Raw genomic sequence first — 25513 nt, 5'->3', positions numbered from 1 at the left:
GAGTCTCATTCTTGAATCTTCATTATCCACTTGAAACTTTTTACGAGTAGTAACTCATATTTCAAGTGGCTGCAGATCTCATAAAGCGGCTCGCTGCATTAAAAGGAAACCAGAAAACCTGGGGTACTGGGAGGCTGAAGGATTTGCCACTCAGCACTGTTTGGGAAACCCTTTCTCACTCTTCTCTGGCCAACATCAAACGGAACAGTATTCGATTTGATGTAAAAATTAAGCATCCCTTGTCAAAAACATTATCTAAGTTTCCTCTAGGTAGGAATGTTGGGAAAACTTGTATGTAAAGGAATGGCTTTCAACGCCAAAGCCATTTTCCTCTCATTTTTTTCAAGTGACACTGTAATTTCTAGTTCATGGTATACTGCCCAAATGACTGCCATACAATCAGGTTCTGGAACCTCAAATGTCCTACACTAGCCTCTGGGGGCCCCAAATTAGAAAATGTGTGTAAGCTCAAGAGAGACTAACAAAGGCATATGCGCTACGTTTTCTGTCTAAAAAAATCAGCCTATCCACACAGGACAGCTAATATTTAATGTGAATCTTAAAAGACACATATAGCATCACTGGGAAAGGATACATTAGGAAGAGACAATAAAATGAGAAAAGGCACAGGGGACAGGGCTTGGCATATATGAGGAATAATCAGCCTCTGTATAGGAGGCTTTTAAGAGAGACCTTCTTTTGAGTGGAAAGGAGTAGAGCTGAGGGTGAGGAGAAGACTGGGCTGAGTCCAGGCTATAAAAGGTCTTTCATGTCAGGCTGAATGCAGAAATGAGTTCGGGCCAGTACACAAAGGGTAGCCTTCAAAGGACTTCTGAATAATGATGAGATCGGTGATTTAGAACAAAACTTATGGGAAACTGCAGAATGGCAATGACGGGTAGGTACTGGAGGCAAGGCAACATGTTTAGGTACTACTGCACGAGTCCAGAGGAGAAATGACGAGGGCCTCCGCAAGTCTGTGGTAGCAGAGACAGAGAGAAATGGCCAGAATCCTTGACTGCGTATCCCATCTTCTTCCCAGTTAAAGAAATCTTTCGAAGAACAACAACCTGATACTGAAGCTACAGGTAAATTCAGAGCTTTAAGAACATGGCCTCAACTTCAAGACTGCCAATGAGAGAAGGGGCTGGATGCTAGGCGGCCCCAGCAGCGCTGCACGTGGTGGAGGGCGGCTGCCGTCTAGCAGGCCCACAGTCCCAGTGAGCTCGGGGGATAAGGAGCAGTGAAATGAACCCCACCCAGTGTACATATACATGCATGACAGAGGCGACTACAAGCACATGTTTATATTAAATATTCAGTGATAAAGTAAACTCTAACTGAGGCCATTCAAAATCAAGGAAGGGAGCGGGAAACAGCATGGTACTTTATTGAACAGTCATCACAACATTTTGCAATGAATATCATATTTCACAACAGAACAACATAAGGCATAATGGCATGGGGGCATCTCATGCGGTCCTCAGAGCAGAGTGCAGTGAATATTGTATTTCATAATAAACATATTATCCTTACAGTAGGAGGTTCAAAGTTTCATTGCCTATCATCTGTCACTATATTCTCTCTGACTTCCCGAAGGGATTTGGTTAGATGGACCTAAAAATCTTCATAACCAACAGAGGAGGATTATTTTACTTATCATGTTCGAATGATTTTGTGTGAGGAGAAAAAAATATTTTTTGGAAAATTCACTCGGCCCTCAGAAGCACTTTCCATTAAAGAGCAGTCTCGAGTTTAACCACAGAGGATGGCATGCTGCCTTTCAGATTTGAGCGTTTTTATTTATAGCTGTCTAAATGGCATAGAGAGTGCTGGCCAAGCGGTTGGGGAGATGATTCAAAGATGTTACTGAGATTTGGAAGCTCTTTCACCCTAATATTTACATAGGGAGCCTAAGGAATGATAGTGACTGAAAGTGCTGGGAATAGAACCTCGTTTCTTGACTTATTCAGACTTTACTGCCACCTACTTTGTGCCAGGCTCTGAGTTAGACCCTGAGGACATACCAATGAGTGAGGCACAGTCCCAGCCCTCCAAAAACTCAAGTAGGGGAGGCAGTACACTGTTTACATGACAACACACTCTAGCAAGCGCCACAAACAGAAGCGTGCACAGGAGGCTCTGAGAGACCACAAGAGGCTGACTAACGCTGTCTAGGGGCGGGGGGCAGGCAGGGAAGGCTTCACAGGTGACACCTGGATCTGTTGTAGAGAACAAGCAAAGTCTGACAGGGAGTAAGGTAGGAAAAGGAGCAAGCAGGTGCCAAGGTTTGGAGAAGTGTCTGGGGAATGACGGGCAGCTCTGTGGGACCTGAGAGGGTGCGCGGGGAGTGGTGGTGGCGGAGGAGGCTGATTAGGTAGGCAGAGGCCCCGTCCTGTGAAGGGCCTACTACTGCGTGCTAGAGAATGTGGGCTTTATCTTGGAGGAAATGGGGTACCATTTTAGGTGGATGACTTCTTTTGGGCAGTGGCGTGGGAGGGCGAACGATTGGTATAACCGTTCTCCACAGGGTCTGACCCTTTAGGAGGCTGAGCCGTCTGAGTTCTCCCAAGAAGATGCAGCTTTTTTCCTGTTTCTAGGATTCGGAGGCCGCAGACACATGTTACTTGCTTGGCTCCTGTGCCTCAGTCAGGACATATCTCGGGTCCTGTCCTGCTGGCTCTGTTGCCAGTACCCTGAGAAATGGCACTGCCATTACTTCCCTTGGCCCACAGCATGTAACTTAATAGTGTCCTCTGTCAGGAATGGTTCTCTTTGTCAGGAAGCTTTTTATTGATGTTCAACCTTCATTTTCCCTTTCTTAATATTATCCCATTACGCCAATACTCCATTGTGCCATGCTAAGTAATTCCCTTTCCTCCTTGGCATTTACATCTTCCAAGTATTTATAGACTTATCAAACGCCCCATTTAGTTGTCACTTAGGCAGGCTATACATATTTAGCTTCTTTAATCTGGCCCCATAAGCCAGCCCTTCCATTCTCCTAAATCACTTGAGTTACTTTTCTCCAGGTTTCTGTCAGTTTGTTTCCAGCCTCTCAGTAATGCAAGGGGCTCAGGAGAAAGATGGGGTTGGGGAGGGAGGGCTTGCTCCTTCTGTGGGATAAGAAGAGGCCATCGTGTACTGAGGGTGGAACTTCTCCCTTAAAGTACAGATTCCAAAACAGGCCAGGCCGCTAGAGAAGCTCTAAAGCCCTCTTGTTATCTACTTGTTTCACCCGCACACATTTCAAGTCAATAATATTCTATTATCAACTCTTACGTGCTAGGTGCACACACGCAACACATCCGTGATGAGTACCTGCCATGTGTCAGGTACTGTGCTAGGGACTTCTCCTTCCTTCTTTTCTCCCTCCCTCTTCATTTCTTAGACTTATTCTTTGCTCAAAGAATTACTGAACCCCTACTATGTGTCAGGCACTGTGGTACAGAATTGAATAAAATGTGGTCCCTGTGGCCTAAAAGAGCCCATGCAGCCTAAGTATTTACTAATCTCTTATTGCGCACCCATCAAGTTGTTTCCTTCCAATCTTAAGGGTCTCAGAGAAATCATCCCTAAATGCACTTAACTCTAATTGACGCTTTTAGTTCCCTGAGTGGAACTTCTTTGTCTCATCTAAAACGAGACGCCACATTAAGTATGGGGATTAACACAGAGCTCTTGCTTAGTGTTTTCTTTCTGGTGGGTCTCTTTGGGGCCTAAGAGATTTCTCTTCAGGCCTTGAGCTTCCCATCGCTCCTTCTTAGCATTCTATGTTCACATGACCTCAACTAAACATGCACTTGAATGTTTTTCTTTTCCATGATACCAATGTTCCAAGTTATGGGGTAACTGGCTGAGGGAGTGATGGAATGGGAGACATCTAGGTCTTGGTTAGTCTTGGGGAGTCTGGGCATGAGACCACAGGAGGGAGCAGTTCAGCCACCTGATCCCAGGGGCCAGTTCAAGTAATGTAAAGAACTCCCCCTGTTGAAGGGCTGCTAACCTCAAAGAGGTGAGGTAAGTATTCCAAGGACACAGGAAGTAGCATAACTGGTATGTCAAAACCAGGTATGTTGACTGTAAAATCTGTCAGCTCTGATTGTTGTAAGTAGAAAGTCCTCCACAAATAGAGAATTTGCAATTAAATAACTATGAAAGGAGGATAGAATTTCATCAGTCTGAAAGCACTTACGTCTGTATTTTCCTAAGCATGACAAGGGATACAGAATTAACACGCAAGAGTTCTTCTGGGTTGCAAAGCATACAAAGCAGCATTAACTCATGAAAGGTCAGAGGATGAGGGAACCTTTACCTTGTTCCTCAAGTAGTGATTAGACTGCAACCAAATAAGATGTCTTCCTTAACACACTATATGAGCTCACAGCTGCACGAATGGCTACTGCTAGTTAAAATTTCCAAGGGTCAAGACAAATGAATATGAAGGTGGAAGTCACATCTCCAGACCTTAATATACTTTGGGAAAATTTCACATAATTTACCCTTCAAGTACTATGTGAAAAATCAGTAATAACTGCGAAATGAATAAATCATGCCATCATGAAACCAACCCTCACTTTATCCTGTGCCATTCTTCCAAGAAACTCAAAGAGCTTCTTATACCATCCACAGTGCCACTAAGAGAAATGAAGGCAGGGGAACCCTGTCATTTATCTTGCTGTCTCCCTTGAATAGGGATGGACGGAGAAGAAGAAATGCCAGGAAGGAAGGGCAGGGTAAGGCCCTGGGGAGCCTTGGTATGTTAAAATCTAGAGACAAGAAAACTGTAAAATCTAGGGACAAGGAAGCCTTCGTTATATTCTAGGCACTGCTACGTAGTGGCTCTGTGTCTCTGGGCAAGTTATTTCACCCCTCTGAACCTCTGTGCACTTTACCCATACAGGTACTGTGGGATTAAATGTGTTCATGTACCCATACTCTCAAGTTAAAAAATATTCACATTGGCCCTGTCTACCCATCAGGGTTGTTGTGAGAGTCAGAAGAGACAGAAGGTATGAAGACATTATACAAATGGAAAGAGTTATGGCGTTTATTTTCATTCTTGCCATTGCAAGGTAATGCCTGGAGTATGCAGGAAGAATAAGTGAGAAAAAGTCAGTTTGGGCCCAAGAATAAAATCACACCATGCCCCATCCAGTCCAGTGAGTGAGTGTGATATTAAGAATGCTTGTCACAGAAGGAACTCTAAGAAAGGCAGAACACATGGATGGGACCAGGTAGACATAAGTAATTCGGCTGAAGTCACGGCAAAATCAGATCATCTTGTGAAATGAAGTCTTGGGCCTGGGATTTCCTGGACGGGATACTTTTCTCACGTTTATAATTATGAACAGCAGGGATATGGACAAGGACAGGGACATCGAAAAGTGGTAGCTGCATATTGTCTTTCACAGTGAAGGCTACTTTTACACATTGATTGAATACCTTCTCTGGGCTAGGTGAGTCTATACTCATTGGCTCACTGTGTCCTCACAGCTTCCCTGAGTCAAGAATCCTTTGGCTAGGAGGACGGCAACTATCGCAGGCAAAACTTAGGCCTAAAAGGGGTGGCTTCAGGACCCCTACACTAGGCAGCACGGTCAGGCCTCTCAAGGGCTTAGAACCAGCGGCAAGAACGCTGGTGGGATCCTTCTCAGTCTCCCTCTGTGGGCCTGCCTGGTCTCTCGAGATCCTTTTAGCACGTCTGCTGCTCTTTTCTCTCGCTGCAGACTGGCTACTTCTCTGAGCATGTGGCAAGGAATGGCTGCCCCATGGCTCTTGATTTTTCAAGTCTTCAATTCAGATGAGGCTGACCAGTATCTTTTAAATGCTCGTTTCTAAATCTAGGGAAGAAAAGCCAGCTTAGGTCAAGCGTTTCCTCTTGTCCAATCAGTTCTCAAAGAAAGGGGCCCCTGGCTCAGTCGAGGATTTATGAATGAATGAATGGCATGTGTCTCCCCTTGCTTAGCCTCCATCTAGCCCATTTAAAAGTTGCACTGTATTTTGGTGAAGAGCATGGGTTCTGCTACTTACTAGCTGTACGGTATTGGGTGAGTTACTATCTTACTAGAGCTGCAATTACAGTATTTTGATCATAAAATGGAGATAAAAATATCTGCCCCACAGAGTAGTGAGACTTAAACAGAAATATATATATATATGTACACACACACACACACACACACACACACACACACACTGGAATATATGTCTGTGTACATATATATAAAGCACTTAGCACACAAGCCTAGCATATAATAATTATTTCTACTTCTTTTTCATCATTATCATTCATCATAAAAATTCTGTTTGAACCTGAGATCGCCCTTTTATAGTGACTTCTTAGGTCCTAGCAACCCTACAGTAAATAAGGCTTCTGTTACAGGATGGAGGAAAAGTCTAGATCTTTAAGAAGGAGGTGTAAAGGCTCTTCCACTTCGGAGTGTAAGGATGTGGAAATACTCCTAACCCAATCTTTTCTGGTCAAAGTAGTCTGCTCCTTTGTGACACCCATGCAAGTTTAGGATCCTTCTGGTGAGCCCTGGGCTGGCTTGGATGTGACACAGGGAGGTGATCTCAGGTGTCATCTTCACATGTCACAGAAACACTGCTCAGAGTAGAAAGACTGAACTTGTGTTAAAACTTGGGAGTGCAAATGAAATCCCAGACGCCTTCCCTTTGTGAAATATGGATAAATGCTACTACCTGTGCTGTGTTAGCATGAAAAAGGCAGATGTCATCTGCTATGCTTTTTCTGAGAATTCTTAAAAGAACAAAAACAAAAAATCACTGAGAGTCAGCAGAAAAGAGTTGTCCTTTTAGAAGGCAGATTGTTAAACACGTTCCCAGAGTTGGTGTCAGTATTTTGTCTATGGATTAGAAATTTTCCTTGCAGAGGCTTTAAAAAAGAACGCATGAAAGTGAACTCTTTTTACCCTTAATTTATAATGATAAATTAAGCTAACTGCGCCAATCACTATTAATGAAGAGGCTAAAAACCATCTTGTTTGCCACTTGCCATACCGGGTGAGAGACTGTTATAAAGCACGCCTAATTATCATTGGGCTAAATCTGTGTAAAACCGTGCGTTTTCTTCCTCATGAAGCGCTCTTTATCTGCCCTACATGAGTGCGAAGGAAAAGGTACGGCTGTTGTTTTTTACTACTCCTTTGCTATTCTGAGAACATTTGCTGCAGAGTGATAGCAAAACTGACTGTCCTAAACTGTAGATAAAAGAACAATGACGGATTGCGGTCACTTTAATTCATAAAGAAAACACTTGGAGCCCCTGGGAATGCCAAATCAAGCCACTGGCACCCAATGACTCTACGTTAAGTCGCAAACTACATCATACTTTTTAGTCTAAACACAAAGGCTAATGGACATCTAACTTATTTATTTCAAATTCTTCTTTATGAAGCCGGCTCTTTTTTTTTTTAGCTCCTTGGAAAACATTGTAATTCCCCTATTCTATAAACACACAAATATAATTGTAAAATGACATCATTCTGTTTTCATTTAATTACCCCTGAAATGCTTTCTATTTAATATTCATTACTCAAAAGCTAATTTAAAAGAGAAAGAGATGCGACTTATTCAAAAAGATGTACTGTCATTCATAGCAATAGTTATCTAATATACAGAAGTTAATAAAGCAGATTAATCTACAAGTCCCTTTAAGCCATTCTTGAGTTTTGAACAACTGCCTCTTTGCCCTTTCACCTTCACGCTGTGCACCAGCAGCAGGTGCCAGCTGTACAGAAATCATGGCTGTGCATTTGAACGCAAAATCTTTTCTTATTTTGCTTCTGACCAGCAGCTGACCCTGTAGGAGTGATTGTTTCTGCTGCCGGCCTAAAGGCTACATAAACCAGTAGCAGATAAACAAAAGGCTACATATACCAGCTGCCTCGCCTAAGGGTACCATCCTAGGCTGACACCTCCACTCCTTCTCCAGCGTCCCAAATTGCTCCTTGTTTGTTTCCACACATGCGTTTCGTCCTTGTTATTTTGTGCGAGGGGTGGGTATAGGAGAAAACCCCCAAAACAACAACAACAACAAAACCCATCCCTTCCCTCGAACTTGACTTTTGAGTATTCCATGTCAAACTGTGCCATTATGATGTTAATCCAGGCCTGGTTTAGCAACTTTAATAAGAGGCTAAACCCTCTTATAATTAGATAATAAAATTTTATTATGTATTTTAATATTAAAAGTCTTAAAATCAAACTCTTCAAATCATATACTGGTACAGAACTAAGGTACTTAAATATCACAGCCCCAGAAAATGGGAGCCTGAAAAAGCAAACTGTGGCTAATTTTTCATTCTCAGAAATGTAAACATGGAATTCCTATGTGGTAGCAGTGAAAGCTCCAACACTCTTAATTATGTGCAGGGAAGAATGAATCTATTCAAGTATGAAGCACACTGTACCATTTCCAGCAACAGCATGAGATGGTTTTGACAGTTATTTCTTGGATACAAATTACACAAGTATAAAAACAATCCCCAAAATGATTAAATGCAGTTATGTACATAGGAGAATACCAGTGCAAATGGTAACATATTTAAATGGTTTTCCTTCATTAAAAAAATTATATATGATATTAAACCATCAATCACTGCTGAGGCACAGGAGTTTAAATGTATTGTCACCGGTTGAAATAAATGACTTGGAGACCGAAATCTGGCTCACTCAATATGGTGTCTTTGCTGTTGCTTAGTCACCTAACTCTCTGCTGGTTTGGGCTACATCTGGTGGATTCCATCCCTTTCAATTAATAAGGCAAGTTACGCTATCAATGGATTACATCTTTAAACTGTGCTTAGAGGTAGAAAAACACATGTCCCAGTGGAAAAAACAAACAAACAAACAGACAAAAAAAAAAAAACCCCACCACAAACCTTCTCTGTTCTGTTAACCATTTGAAACAGTATTTGAAGTACTTATTTCTTTCTTCATCCATGTTTAGAATAAAATTTTCTTATGGAATTTCAGCAGGGTTATTATATAGTATATGACGATATAAACTTATCTTGGCATTATCATTTATTTTATCATGTATTAGTCTATGACCATGTTAGATTTGATACCTAAAGTCACTGCCTGTAGATTGCACTTTTAAAAATTAATTTTTTTGGTTTGTTTTGCAGACATTCATTGACCATCACAAGGTTTCAGGCTCTGCTAGGTGCTGGGACAAGTATCAAGATGGAGGTGATCTTTGGGGAAAAAAAGGTACTGTGTAAAGATAGGTGATAGGGTTATAACACTAATTTGATGATTTATAAATCAAGAATAGGTTTCTTTTTAAAAGGGTTTTGTTTTAAAATACCATTTTTTGTTACAGCTGAAACAGTCATTCAACAAATATCTCTATAACAAAAATGAAATCAAAATGGCAAAGATATGGAATATAACAAAGGATTTGGACAAGAATCATCCTTCTAAAGATGGATAAATGATTTTATTATATCACAGATAAAAGCCATTTTAATTAAAAATTAGTGTTTTTCCATTTTTAAAATTATATATTTTAACTTTCCAAGCTGATCTTTAGGGGTGGTGGTCACACACTGATCGTTCTTAAGAGTTTTACTCCCTTTTGGACTTTTGTTACCTGGCTATTAACTAGATACTTTTGTGCAGCCCTGGTCCTCTTAGATACTCTGATATGATCCTTAGTAATTAGATCTCTCTCTCACACACACACACACACACACTTGACCAAAGTGAGCTTTACTTCTGCCTCAAACAAACCTTATTATTTTGAAAATTAAAAAAAAAAATGTTTGGGAGATGTTAACTGAGTTTCATTGCCTGTTTACTGCACCCCTTCTGTATGCAAAGACACAACCCAAATGTGATAAAATGCCCTCTTTAAGTTTCATTAAAGACCTAAGTATAGAGTCATATGTAAAAGCAAAATATTGGCATCTTCTTAAAACAGCAAATTAAAAAAGTGTGCTTTAAGAATTACCAAGACATCAGAGACAAATAAAAATATCACTGTTGCAAGGCCACATGGGATGGCTACGAGAAATGCAAGGGATCATGCATTAAGAGATCTGAGTTCTGAAATTCTCTAAGAGTACAGAATACAGAGGTGGGAAACTGATAACCAGACATAGAGTGCTGACCTGCAGAGTATTTTTATTTTAATTTTTCAATCAGTCGCCAACTTTACAAAACTGTATTTCTGGCTTCTCTCCGTGGGGAAATCTCAATATATCTGGCAACACTGGGTCTTACCACCTTACAGGGCAACAATTAGCTGGAGCCCTTTGGAGGCTGCCCCCTTTAGATAGGGATGTATACTGAACACAGTTTGTCGTTCCTGTCTACCTCAGTCAAGCTTCCTACTTGGCTCTATAGGCACCTTAGTCTGTGGTACCTTACAGAATGAAAACGAGAAGGAGAGGGATGCTCAAAGGAGTCAGTTTCAGACTTGCCCATGTGAGAGGCCCTTAAGAAGGACCTTCAGTAGAGCTAATGGTACTCAGTAGTAGAAGCCTCTTAAAAAACAGAAGCTGTTTACAATCAGAAAGAGGTGAAAAAGGACATTCAACACTGATGAATCAGTGGTGAGAGTCAGGACAAAGCCTAGAGACGTGCAGGGTATGGGGGATGGATGCAAAGCACTTGTTGCTTCCCCAACTTCATTTCACAGCTTCTATATTGACTCTATCCTAGAAAAGTCAGGTTAGAGTAAACCTCAAGAGCTACCTCAGAGGAATTGAAGGATAGTCACAAAGGAACATCATGAGACAGTTACACTATTAGACTCTGACCTTCTCAAGGATACATGTCCTGCTAAATTTTATACCTTCAATGTCTGGCTACAGAATTAATGATTGGGTATGGGTGTAGAATAAGAGAGAGGAAGCTCTGTTAGCTCTGTCAGTGATGGTGGGAGCCACAGGGCTTTTCTATACCAGCTGGCAAAGCAACCTCCCTCTCCCTTGCCCATTGCCTCTTTGGGTCACTGCCCATCTGTTTCATTCCGGCTGCAGCACAAAGTTGGGGTATAGGATGACTGCTCTAAATCATTCTACCTTAAGGATGGCCCCAGTGGGACTTACTGGAAGCTCAACTTGCCTCATTGTAAGTGCTCAAAACATACATACTACTTCAAATTAGCAGCCGCCAACAAATTATAGCTTTGTGGTTAAGCATGTGAACGCTGGAGCTAAACACATCAAGGTAAAATTTTAGTCTTTCCGCTTATGGACTACATGATCTTATTGACCACTAGTAACTTGGGAGAGTTACTTAATCTTTTTTTTTTTTTTTTTTTTTTTTTTTTGTGGTACGCGGGCCTCTCACTGTTGTGGCCTCTCCCATTGCGGAGCACAGGCTCCGGACGCGCAGGCTCAGCGGCCATGGCTCACGGGCCCAGCCGCTCCGCGGCATGTGGGGTCTTCCCGGACCCGGGCACGAACCTGTGTCCCCTGCATCGGCAGGTGGACTCTCAACCACTGCGCCACCAGGGAAGCCCCTACTTAATCTTTTTATGCCTTGGTTTCTATATCTGTAAAATGGTGCTCATAATACTACAGCTTCACAGAGATACTGTGGTGATTAAATCAGATTAAATGCATATGAAAAAGCTTAAGCTACTGTCTGCAATATTTTGCCAGTATTATTTTTTTCCTAGAAATAAATACAAAGTACATACATATGTTGCTGTGAAGAAGACCAAGACTGCAGCAGCATGTGCAAAAAACAATTCTATTATTCTTAGTTTTTACTTGCCATGTCTAATGACCTATCCCCGGCTTCCCTTTAAATCCATGTTATCCTCTGATCCAGTTGTGAATGTTCCTTCAGCATGTGTTTTTGACATCAATCGACTGCCATACTTTTGATAATAGCTGCAAATTAACCAGATTGAGCTAGTGGGTCATGAGCATACTTTCTATTTAGGGTTCACTAGAAATGTCTATAACAACATTAGAAAGTCTGGTTAATTTTTTTAAGAGCATAAAAGACATGAATATATTTCATCTGCTAAAGTGTTTCCCACTGTGAGAGTCTTGCTGAGGTTCTATAGGCCAAAATCTCAACATCAGTTAAATATGTGACTGCACTTTCTCCTACGTAGTACTATAGGATGGTATCTTAAGTAAGAAAGATGTCTTGTATAGTATGTCAAAATGTTGAGCAATATCCTTTCAATCTAAACACAGAAATGAAAAAAGAGCAGATGATCTCCCTTTTGCTGTAATTCACTTTGGGATGCATGTCACGAAGAGCACTGTACAAAAGCAATTTTCATTGATTGACTGACTGATTGAGGAAAAGGGTGAATGTTCTTTCCAGCTTACGTCCCTACTGAAGTATGATTCTTATAACTCCTGACAGCTCTTTACAATTTGTAGTTAAATGTCAGGTTAGCACAAAGTGGGAGGGAGGGGGAGAGAGAGCGAGGGAGAAAGAATTATAATTAGAACTTTTTCTGGTTTTTAGTACAGCTCACTTGAGCCAAATAGTTAAATAGAAGAGGTTAAGATAAATTAAAACCTAAATGTTCTAATTCCTCCATTCAGTGTATTTAAATTTTAGAGAACATAATTGCTAAAAATACCTTGTTAATAAGTTAATTGCATAATCTAATCAGTAATACTGACCATCACATAATTCTTGTTCTACTTCTACGGAAGTTGCTACTCTTTCGAGAGCAGGTAGTTTTAATAGAAGTTATGATTTAGAGAAGCATTCAGCCTCAGTGTCCTATTCTTATAATCTGAAAGAGAATGAGTCTCATCTTTGAAATGCCCTTCTACTCTTATAAAACACACTCTTTCATGTACCTAATTTAGGTAGATCCTTCTTTCATTCTGTGATATAACTAAATGTATGCTGACCTTTGAGTTATAGATACAAACACTTAACATGACCAGGGATAAAACTGAAAACGTTTCCCGTAGAAATTTTATCTTCCAAATTACTGTAGCAGATCCATGCCTAATCACTGTTACTACTGGCCTGTTCTTAAAACTTTAGTTTATCTCTCTAATGACATAAAAACATGGGAACTTTTTTTTTTTTTGCTTAATATACGTAAACTGGGTTTTTCTCAGTTAAGTTAAAGCAATGCTGGTTAGACAATAATTCTTACTTAAAATAGATTTACTTAATTATAACAGATCTTCAAATGGATTAAATGTAATGCTTTGCAAATTTAGGTTTGTTTGCAAAATATGGAAGATGGCTTATTTGGAGAATGTTTTTAAAAACACTGAAGATCTAAAGCCACATAGCAGGTCATAATAAACACATTTTCAGGTGAGAGGCACTTAAAATGTCTTATAGGAAAGGCCTATAAGAATGTCAGAAGACCCTTTATGTGGGTTCATGCTTCATTTGCTGTGGAAGCTTGAGGAGATAACTTTTGCAATTTAGAATTGACACTCTTCATGCAACTATGCTTCCAGGTTGGTGGTGCAGGGGGAGAACAGTTCAAACTAGTAAATAATTGCAGTATCATTGCATCAGTTTAGTTTAAAGAGCTGACAAACCCTCTCTAAACTCCAAGCACAATTAGTCATTAGGGTCTAGTTTTTCAGCACTGTTAAGCAATTTGTAACCCATTCCTTTTAATAGGGTTAGGCATTACTTAACTGACACAGATGCCTTGAAAACTGAAACCTTGAGTTATGAAGCAGCAACCTTGTTCATTATCTTCTCTGATAGGCAAATCATCTATAAAAACAGCATTTGATGGGCAACCAATGAATAATCAATGGCTCACTTTTCATCTGAGTGTGAAAATGAGAATAATCTAATATAAATTCCCTCTGGAAAGAGGCTGAAATCTTGGATTCTGCTGCTCTTCAGGGTTGATTTATAAGGTCTTGGAAAGCTGATGCAAACAGATGATCAATGGCACCCATCCTTGCTCATAATAACCCCCAACTGGCCCACTCCCTCTTCTCCAAGTCTATCCCTTCAGGCTATTAGCTGTGTCCAGCTAATTCTTCCCACTACTCCTGCCTGCTGCTTTTACTCTGGCCATCCGTTCAGTCCAGCCGACTCAGAAGTAATTTTATACGCGGCAGAGAGCGGGTGGAATTGATTTTTCACTCAGTGCTCAGTTCCCATCTGAATAATTATCAATTTTACTGCCTCATAAAGGGAAGAGTCAAAATTTCAAATCAATTCAAAAGAGCTTTTGAGACGACAGAAACTGTGCATAAGAATAGAGGTCAAAGTTGTCAGTGACCTAAGGAGATGATGTCAGATACTACTATACCCAATCATTGACATCAGAGGCACTCAAGATGATATAACCTAGTGCTAATGCAAATCATATTTATGCTGACTACCAGAGACCGGTCATTAATATTTAAAATGCTACCTGAAAGCCTACATTCCAAATAAATAGAATGTATTCCACTGTTAATAAAGATATATCACTACTTAGCCATATGCTATAAAGTAAAGGATTACCAAGTACTATTAACACATAGAAATTACTTAAACCAACAAACACATGGTAATTCTGAGTAAAGACAAACTTGAATGTCTTCTGCACAACCACATTACTTGTTCTGCACAGTCGGATGGTATTTGTCTAGGACCATAGCCTATTGATTTTTGCTAAAATTTTCTACCCACTTAAAAGTTCCTGCCGAAGTTTACGGGACAATATTGTGATCATGGTTGAGCAATGGCAGGTGGCAGACCTGTCACTTGCCACGGTGGGGTGAGCGCTGGGTCTGATTGCTGGCCAATCCATGGTTATTTATTTTCTCCACTGCCTACATGCTCTAATTCTGTGGTTCTCAGCCTTCTTGTTGCAAAACACCTGAGGGCTACGCCACACTCCCAGCAGTACCAGTGGCTACTGCAGAAGGATGGGTGAGGAGCAGTGCATCCAAATCTTGATAGAATGTGTTATTCTGAAAAGGCATTCCAGGTGAATCTGAGATCTTATCCAGCAACTAGTCTCCTGAGAATCAATGGTGTAAGTAAGTGGTAAGGACTTGGGCTTTTAAGCCAAACAGACCTTGGTTCACATTCCACTTTCCAGTTTCTCTCTGTGCTTCAATTTATTCATTTGAAAAATGGGGATGGTTATATCCACATTGCAGGGTTGTTGTGGGGTCTAAATGAGGAGATGTCTCTGCAAGTCCTCTCCTCCTGTCATCACTATGTTAATCCAATTATCACATAATTAGTTAGTTACTTGTCTCTCCTTCCCACCTGGCAGGACACACTTATTTAAGGAGAGAAATTATGTCTCATGGGTCTTAGTGGCTCTCGCACCTTGTACATACTCAATAAATGTGAGTTACCTTCCTCCTGTTTAATCACCAACATGTTGTAACAATTCCAGGGTCATACCAAATAGTTACAGGCCCAGAACCCTTTGCTTATTTACACAAAATCTTAATCACACACCTCCCTGCCAGGAAAATAACTGGTTAACTGAAACATCACCACAAATAAAGTTTACATAATGTCATTTAAATATCAGCAAAAAAATGACAGCTAGGAAGAAAACCTCTTCCATGGCTGTCTTATTCATTTTCATCATTTATTTACTCAGACTGACACTTTTTTGCTGATTGCAGGTGACTTATTTGCTGGCTAATGACCAGGTTAAAGTGTTTATATTTGCAAACCACAGACTATTATGGAGATAGATAATTTGGCAAAAGAAGACAACTGGAAGCAGTACAAAGATATCACTTTCCAAATGTAGTAGAACTGGAATATATCATAGTGATGCTATCTCCACAGTAAAATGGTATTATTCTCTTTGAAACATTTCTGGCATATATTATTTAATTTTATGCATGCTGTTACTGTGATTTGCAGAAGTTTTTAAAAAATATTAAACTTGGACCTAATTCATATTAGCTAGTCAGAAAACATTTGAAAATAAACAAATCGTAGCTTTATTACTTATTATTTAAATGTTCGTGGGAATATGACCTATCTGAACCTTGATTTCTCATCTTAAAATGGGGAAAATGATATGATGAAGGGAAAGTTCCCAGCAAGCTGCCTGGCACAGACTAGGAGCCCAGAAAATGGTAGTTTCTCAACATACCAGAGTATTCACAAGGCAAACCTAAGACGACGTTATTAGAGGCTCTGGGAAAGAAATCAGAGGTTGACTGTTTCTAGTTCCAGCTTTGACTTTTATTTCTCTTGTCGCTGGAAGAGCTATCCTCTTTTTGAATTCTAGTTTCACTGAGGTAAGATGAATGACTTAGAGATTTCTGGAGGGTGGGTAATCCTGAGGCCAGTGTACTATCCTCCCTACAGGGAAAATACTCCTAGAGAAGACCCAGTAAAGAGTCTTGGCAAGACCAGTTGCTCTAAGGGATATTCAGAGACCAGATCGGCTTTTGGGAAACTCTTCTCTCTTAAGCTAGATAAGCAACCACCAGTTACCTGCTGCAGGACCTCTGGATTTTGCTGCATAAAATGTAATAGTCTCTGACCAGCCTGGGCAGCCTCTCTGCATCGAAGTGGCTTCCTGCCCTCTTTTGCTATGTGCTTGAAGAGGTAGGTGACGATGTAGTCTAAACTGGTACAGCAGCTGGAGGAGACAACTGTATCTGTGTGAACAACAAATGAGAATTCATTTGTATTACTAAAGTGTTTGTTTCATCTCACTATAATGCCTAAATTAAAAAGAAAACCAACTTTCTGGTTTCAAAGCACTTTAATCAAACTGTAAACTCCTTGAGGGCAGGGATTTTTGCTTTGCTTTTATCTCTTTAAACCCAATGTCTACTACAGGACCTGGAATAGAGACATGTTAGTAAGTAAATGATTCCTGGATTGCACTGGACAGAATTTTCCATATGTGACCTTAATGACCCTCTGTTCAATTGAAGTGACTTTATTAAATATCTACTTGGTGCAAACTGCTCTGCTTCAGGGGAAACAGGGTGTAAACTTGCTGCAAAGTACTTTGTTTCAGGGGAAACACTCACCCTGGTGTCAAAGAGCTCATGATTTGGTATGTAAGTCACTAGCACACTGCTGCGCAAAAATGAGTGACACACTGCTGTGAGAAATTTGAGGGTGATGTTGTATTTGGATGAGGATTAAGGACAGTTTGGTGAAGGAGGTAGCACCTGAGATGGGCTTGGAAAACTAATTCCAGTTAAACATAAGGAAGAACATTTTTCACATTTTGCACAATGTACATAGTAGGGTGAAAAGGTATGGATTTTGAAGCCAGACAGCTCTGGTTTCAAATTCCATCTTTTCCAGTTATTTGCTGTGTTGTTACTGCGAAGGAGCCAATTAACCTTTCTCATCATTTATAAAATATGCTGCAGAGTTGAATGAGGAGAAAAATAACTAGAAATTCTCACAGTAAAAATAACTGACCTAGAGGGTATTATGCTAAGTGAAATAAGTCAGACAGAGAAAGCCAAACACCATATGATTTCACTTATACGTGAAATCTAAAACAAAAAACAAATGAACAAACGTAACAAGAGAGAAACAGTCATAGATACAGAGAACAAACAGGTGGTTGCCAGAGGAGAGGAGTTGGGGGCGGGGGCGAAGATGAGAGAAATAGGTGAGGGAGATGAAGAGGTACAAACTTCCAGTTACAAAATAAATGAGTCATGGGGACAAACTGTACAGTGTTGGGAATATAGCCAATAATAATATCTTAGTATGGTGACAGATGGTAACTAGACTTACCACAGTATTTTATCATTATCTAACGTATAGAAATATTGAATGACTATGTTGGGCACCAGGGACTAACTTAGTGTTGTAGGTCAATTATACTTTAAAAACAAACAAACAAACAAACAAATGAACAAACTCACAGAAGAAGAGATCATATTTGTGGTTATCAGAGGCAGGGGTTAGCAGGAGGGGGAACTGGATGAAGGTGGTCAAAAGGTATAAAGCTCTCATTATAAGATAAATAAGTACTAGGAGTGTAATGTACAACATGATTATTATACTAACACTGCTGTATATTATGTATGAAAGTTAAGAGAGTAAATTCTAAGAATACTCATCACAAGGAAAATATTTTTTTTCTTTTTCTTTTATTTTGTACCTATATGCAGTGATGGATGTTCACTAAACTTTACTACGGTAATCATTTCGGGATGTACGTAAGCCAAATCATTATGTTGTACACCTTAAATTTGTATAGTGTCGATTGTGTCTCAATAAAACTGGAAGGAAAAAAATATGGTAGTTACTACTAATTTTCCCTCATAGTGAAAAAAGGGGAGCAGGACCTTTTGGTGTGAGTGAAAGAGTGTGTAGGGGAATCATAAGAGAGAAGGCTGACAAAATAGTTGGGATCTTGAGGGCATCCAGTAGTAGGTCGAGACATTTACATGTAATTTGAGAGGCAACAGAGGTGTTATTGAAGGTTTTTTTCTTAGCAAGTAAGTGACATGATTCCTTTGTACACTAAATATCATTTCATATACCTCTAATAACCACTTCTGTATACAGTAGGTACTGTTGTTTGCATTTTTCAAATGAGAAAAATGAAGCTCAGAGATAATTAGTTTATCCAAAGTTCATGGTTTTGATTCAGAGCATGACAGTGCCCAGATTTTTTGGCTAATGGTAACATACGGACACAATTCTGGGGAGTTTATGATTAATAACAGAAACAACAAGACAAACAAAAACGTGATGGGCACTCAAAACCCGGCAAATTTAGTAGATTCAGAAAAGAAGTAGATTGGGAGAGTAGGGCTGGGAAGCAGATTATAAACTTCCTAGGGGAATAGTTACTTTCTTATTCATTTTACTCATCTCTAAGGTTCTGAGACATATGTGTGCTTGTCATAGATTAGAGGTGAAATATTAGTTGATTTAATTAAAGAATGGGTAGGCAAAGCTAATCGGAGAAAGTTTTTTTTAAAAAGTCTTGAGTTTTGTTTAGTAATAATACTAGAATTGATATAACACTACAATTTAAAAACTCTCACATACGTTGTTTTAGAGAGGAATGACATAGTAAACAGAGGTAGGTTTGGGGACAGGTTTTGAAATATAGAAGTATGCATTTAAAATAGGTGATAATGGTAGCTGACACAGGGGTTGAATGAAGGTCTAAAAGATGGGCATGGACAATAGTTTTGGGAAACTGTGGAGCTATAGGCTTTTGAGAAAGGAGCTTTTATTTCCTTCTAAAGCTATGGCAGTTGATTGATTGACTGATTGATTGATTACCTCTCCCCACTAACTGGGTTGCTTTGCAGAAAAGGAAGCTTTGGTTTTATAACCCTGGGAGGTAGTATATAATGTAGTAGAAAACATTTAGGCCTAAGAATCAGGCACAGACTGTTGAACCTGTTTGCTTTTCTCTTTTCCTTCACATTTCTACCTCTGAAGTCCCAATCATGAAAGTAAATGGATTAAGTAACTTAACATGTACAAAGGAAGCAAGTGGGAAATAGATATGGTTCCCCTCACCAGTGAAGAGCAATATGCTATCAATCATACAAAAATTATAAAGACTTCACATAGATTTGGTGACCACATGCCATGAAGGTTGCATTAAAAGGTTCCAATCTACTGAGTCAGCTATGAAAAAGCCAGGTAAACACTTTAGACATGAAGGTTGGAGCATATATCCTTGCAGTAAAAGCAAGAAGAAGAGCTTTCATTATGGCTGATTTATTGTTGGGGGCTTTGAAAAGGATAAATGTTATTTCAGGGTAGACTGAAAAGTGTGGAATCATAAGGATCATGGGCCATTTGATCAAAAACAGAATGAATAGTGATGAGGACTATGTATTATTTTTAGTTTTCTCTATTTGCAGTGCAAGCTATTGTGTGAGATTCAAACAATGAAACTCTCCTGAAATAAAAGAATGAGCAGAAGTCATGAATTTTCATATTTTCCTAGCTCTTGGTGTTTATCATCCATGATTTAGACAATTTTGGACAGATTTTTTAAGCCCAACAGGCACTTTGTCCTCTCTAGCAACTTATTGTTTGGGACTGCAACAACCAAATGCCCCTTTTCTTCTGCAACTAGTCTCTATGGGAAGCATATGCATCATTAATAGCCCTCTTGTTCACTAAGACCCATCGTAGAAAGCTGTTCTGTAAAGTTAACTGTACAGGAAAGAGTTGCTTAACTGAGAGTCAGAAGAATGATAATGGGGTTGAAATTACATTTGGCTTTGACTCAAAATTTCTCACCATAGCAGAGGGGAGGATGAAGGTCTTGGAAAAATATAGTGTGAAAGGCAATTTCAGAAACAAAGGCCTATTTGGATGGTGCAGCAGTTTAGGGTTGAATCTGTATCTTCTAGATGTTTGACTATAGGAAGATTCAACTCCCACCTCTGTAAAATGTGTTTAATACCACCTACTTTGTTTTGAGAAATTAAAGATTAAAGACAGAAAGTGTGTAAAGATTGTAACATAGCGCCCAACGCTTGTAGGTTTCCCCCTTTTCACTTCCCATTTGTTTTTCTGGCTATTTCAATTCCTGAAACACCAAGCCTGTCATTCTATTTAGCCAATCCATAGCTTTCTTCTCTCTTTAGCATGTTTCTGGTGGGAGAAACTAATGAACAAGGTCTCTAAGTTTCTACGTATTTCCTGAATGTCTTATTTCCATATTACATTTATAATATTTACTCCATCCAATTCAAGAATGTGTTTCATGACAATAACATACACCCTTTATTAATAATGAAAATTTTATTAATAATGACCTTGATGGGGAAATTTCTGGTGGTTTCCAGTTGGTTCAACTTTTAGCTTGCCCCCACCTTCCCTTGCCTTGTCTTCTGTGCCATCCTTTGCTTTCCTGGAAGGCACCCCCATTCCTGCCAGGGCTCATCTTCAGAGGCCTTCCCTGATCACTTCTAAAAAAGCCATACAATCATTCCTTCTTCATGATCCTATTTTAAGTCTTTGTTTAGCGCTTATCATGACTTGACATTTTCTTGTGTATGTGTGTGTGTGTGTGTGTGTGTGTTTACTGTTATATCTCCTCACTAGAATATAAACTGCACATGAGCAGAGACCTTATCTATCTTGTTCTCTACAGCACTCTCAAGGTCTAGAATGGAACCTGGTACACAGCATGTGCACAGCTGATGTTTACTAAATGAATGAGTTGAGAGTCATTATTAGAAGCAGCTTTTTGTAAGCCCCGTGCTTGGTCTCTGTATGTAAGAGTATGGGGGGTAGGCGGTGGTGGTGGTGGTGGGTGATTAAAAACATGGAAAATATAATATATAAATACAATCACTTTTTCTTTTCACAAATTATAGCTGGCCTGAAACTAAAAATGCTAGTAAATGATTAACTAAAAAAATTTAATATCATGTTAAGCATATTATCTATCATTGGTTCAACTTTTCTGTACCTCCCTCTCATTTTTCCCACTGAGGCTATAGTAGAACTGAAGGCTGCCTGTAACCCAATTAATGCCTCTTTGCAAATTTTTCATTGTTGGAAAAGGAGAAACCCAAGTGGTTACGTTCAACAGTCTAAATAATCCTCTTTCTTGAAGACACAGGGCACAATTCACCTGCCAAATTGTGACCTTTTGGATCACAGCAGGATCCAGCAGGGTGGTGAGGTGAAGAGGAATGGGTTTTAGAGTTAGAAAGACTCCTAGATGAGGCACTCATTAGTTGTATGACCTTAGGCAAGTTGTTTCACCTCTCTGGGCAGCAGCTTACTCATCTGTATAGTGAAAATAATATTACGTAATTAATTCATTCAACATATACTTATTGAGCACTTACCACATGCTAGGCACTGGGAAAAAATTCGTGATTAAGACACACTGTTCCTATCAAGTAGGAAGCCTACAATCAAGCAGGAAATAAGGACAAACAGTGCTATTAGCATATTTAACCCAGTTTTGGTATGCAGAGTGGTTCTGAGAATGAAATGAGTGAAGTACACATATGAAAACACCTATGGCAGCGTCAGGCACAGAGTCCATGTCCATGGTCATACATTCATAAGTGGCAGCACCGGGACTTAAATTCAAGTTCAGTATTCCCTGCATTATGCCACTTTGTCAAGATTCCTTTGGAGACTTGTTAAAATGCTGATTTCGGGCCTAAGATCATATGTTGAGAACAACACAGCCATCCGTAACTAATTTAAAATCTTCAAGTATTACTATAATATGAGATAAAAGAATGTCAAGACAAACTGTAATAATAAAAGACTTCGGTTTCTATCCATGAAGGATTAACCGCTATGAGAATTTTCCCTTCTGCCATAAACAACTAGAAAACAGGACAAAATATATGAAACAAAGGTTTTCAATCGCACAAGAAGCAGTATAGGACTATGAAACCAGAGAGGAGGGAAACAAATGAGGTAATACCTACCCAACTGCTCAAGCTTACTGCACAAAGCAGTTTCCAGGCTACTGGCCAGGAAAGGGGAACCCAAACAAAGCCAAGTGGTCTCACTGGGTTGAATTTGGGGAGGCTGAGGCAGCTAGAACTTGTGAGACAGAGTGTCAGAGAGTGGGAACTATATAAGAAGAGAGCTCTGGAGATCTGCAGAGGAGTTCTCTCCAGTCTTTGAACAATATAACAGATATACATAACATATGTATAACTGGAGTTCCAGAAGGAATGGAGATGGAGAGAGGCAGACTGTAATTATTTGAATGCAAACTAGGATTATATTATTTGATGGTGTAGATGGTAAACCTTAGAGTACCACTAAAAATTAAAAAGTATGACTAATAAACCCACAGGGGATATAAAATGAACTCATTAGAAAAACATTTAATTAATCCAAACCAAAAGAAGGCAGGAAAAAGAAACAAAGCCCAGATAGGATAAAGAAAAAACAAACAGCAATATTATAAATTTAAACTCAAATATACTGGTAGTTATATTAAATGTAAATGGCTGAAACACTATTTAGAAGGTAGAGACAGTCAGATTTGATATAAAAATATGACTCAATTATATGCTGTATGTTAGGCAAATATGTCCATATCCTAATCCCCAGAACCTATTAATGTGTTAGGTTACACAGAAAAGAATAACTATGGTTGCAGATGGATTAAGGTTGCTAATCAGTTGAACCAAAAATAGGAAGATCATCCTTGATTATCTGGGTAGGTCCAAGGTAATTCCAAGGGTCCTTAAAAGTGAAAGAGAGAGGCAGAAGACATCAGAATCAATGGGACATGTATCTACGGAAGAATGGTCAGAGATATTCAATGTTGCTAGCTTTGAAGACGGAGGACAGAAGCCATGAGCCAAGGGATGTAGGTGATCTCTAGAGGCTGGAGGAGGAAAGGAAATAGATTTGCTCCTAGAAAGAAAAATTGTTCCGCTGACACCTTGATTTTAGTCTGGTGAGACCCATGTCAGATTTATGACCTAAAGAACTATATGACAGTAAATTTACATTGTTTTAAGTCACCAAGTTTGTAAGAATTTGTTAAAACAGCAATAGAAAATACCTGCTGTCTTCAAGAAACCAACTTTAAATATAAAGACACAGAAAGAATAAAAGTGAAATGATGGAAAAAGAGGCTAATTCTAATCAAAAGAATGCTGGAGAGGCAAGTAATATCAGACAAAGTAGATTTCAGAGGAAAGAATATTACCAGAAATAAAGAGCATCACTTCACAAGGATAAAGGGGTAAATTAATCAAGGGGACATAACAATCCTAAATATATATTTACTTGATAACAGAGCTTCAAAATAATTTATGCACAGACGGATAGAAGGAGAAACGGACAAATCTATAATTATAGTTAGAGGCTTCAGCACTTCTCTCTTGATAATTCATAGGGCAAGCAGAAAACAAACAGACAAAAAACCAGTAAAAATATATAAAATGCGAACATTATCAAGCAATTAGACCTGACACTTAAGAGAACATTCTTCCCAACAACCATGGAATATACATTCATTTCAAGTGCCCATGGAACATTCACCATATTTTGGACCAAAAAAAGATTCAACAAATACAAAAGTTATAACAACCACTAATATGATTACGATGGAATTAAACTAGACTCAATAACAGAAAGATCAGAAATTAAACAATGTGCTTCTAAGTAATAACTCACTGGTAAAAGAAGAAATCACTAAGGCAATAAGAAAATATTTTAAAACTGAATAGAAAAAGTCCCGAGGATTTCCCTGGTGGCACAGTGGATAAGAATCCGCCTGCCAATGCAGGGGACACAGGTTTGATCCCTGGTGGAAGATCCCACTTGCCGTGGAGCAACTAAACCCATGCGCCAGAACTACTGAGCCTGTGCTCTAGAGCCCGCAAGCCACAACTACTGAAGCCCGCATGCCTAGAGCCCATGCTCCACAACAAAAGAAGCCACCGCAATGAGAAGCCTGTGCACCGCAACTAAGAGTAGCCCCCGCTCGCCTCAAAGAGAAAGCCCGCGCGCAGCAACAAAGACCCAACGCAGCCAAAAATAAATAAAATTAAATCTTTTAAAAAAAAAGCCCCCAATATATAAAAATTTTATCAGTTATAGCCACAGTAGTGCTTAGATAAAAGCATTAAATGTGTACATTAGAAAAGAAGAAAGGTCTAAGATCCACAACCTAAGCTTCTGCCTGAAAAAACTAGAAGAGGAAAAGCAAATAAACTGAAGGAAGGAAGTTATGAAGATCATACCTTAAGTCAATGAAATAAAAATATGGAAAAATAATAGAGAAATCAATGAAAACTGAAAGCTGGTTCTCTGCATAAAATTGATAAACCAAAAAAAAAAAAAAAAAGGATAAACCTGGACCCAGAATAATAAAGAAAAAAAAAACAACACAAATTGCCAATGTCAGGGATGAAAGAGGGAACACTACTAGAGATCCTACAGAAATCAAAGTTGTATAACAAGAGGATATTATGAACAATTTTATGTCAGTAATGTCAGATGAACTTCAGATGAAATGGACAATTTCCTTTAAAGACACAAACTATCAAATGCTACTTAAGATGTAATAGGAGGGACTTCCCTGGTGGTGCAGTGGTTAAGACTCCGCACTCCCAATGCAGGGGGCCTGGGTTCGATCCCTGGTCAGGGAACTAGATCTCACATGCATGCCGCAAGTAAGAGTACACATGCCCACAACTAAGGAGCTGGCGAGCCACAACTAAGGAGCCCGTGAGCCACAACTAAGGAGCACATAAGCCGCAACTAAGGAGCAGGCGAGCCACAACTAAGGAGCCCGCCTGCCGCGACTAAGACCCAGCGCAACCAAATAAATAAATTAATTAATTAAAGAAAGAAAGATGTAATAGGAGGCTGGAATAGTCCTATATCCACTAAAGAAATTTAATTTATAGTTAAAAACCTTCTAACAAAGAAAAAATCTAGGCCTAGTGGTTTCACTAGGGAATTCTATCAAACATTTCACGAAGAACTGATAACAATTCTACACAAACTCTTTAAGAAAATAAGAGAGGAGGGAACATTTCCCAACTCATTTCATGAGGGCCCTAGACCAACACTAAAACAAGGCAAAGATATGAGAAGAACAGAAAACTATAAAAGAAGAACCATAGAAGAA

At 39.4% G+C, this 25513-nt stretch overlaps 1 protein-coding gene across 1 annotated transcript in view; it reads right to left on the bottom strand.

The window, feature by feature from the left end:
- Window positions 1-25513, bottom strand: part of RANBP17 (RAN binding protein 17) — a 316096-nt gene that overhangs the window by 11340 nt on the left and 279243 nt on the right. The window contains exon 26 of the mRNA XM_082650901.1: window positions 16411-16577. Within this exon, the coding sequence (XP_082507027.1) occupies window positions 16411-16577 (167 nt within the window). The remainder of the gene's footprint in view (window positions 1-16410; window positions 16578-25513) is intronic.

This window comes from Grampus griseus, assembly GCF_964374135.1.
Source record: "Grampus griseus genome assembly, chromosome: 3".
NCBI classification, from domain to species: Eukaryota; Metazoa; Chordata; class Mammalia; order Artiodactyla; family Delphinidae; genus Grampus; species Grampus griseus.
The sequence above is the reverse complement of the archived record's forward strand: the minus strand, read 5'-3'. Positions and strand labels throughout refer to the sequence as shown.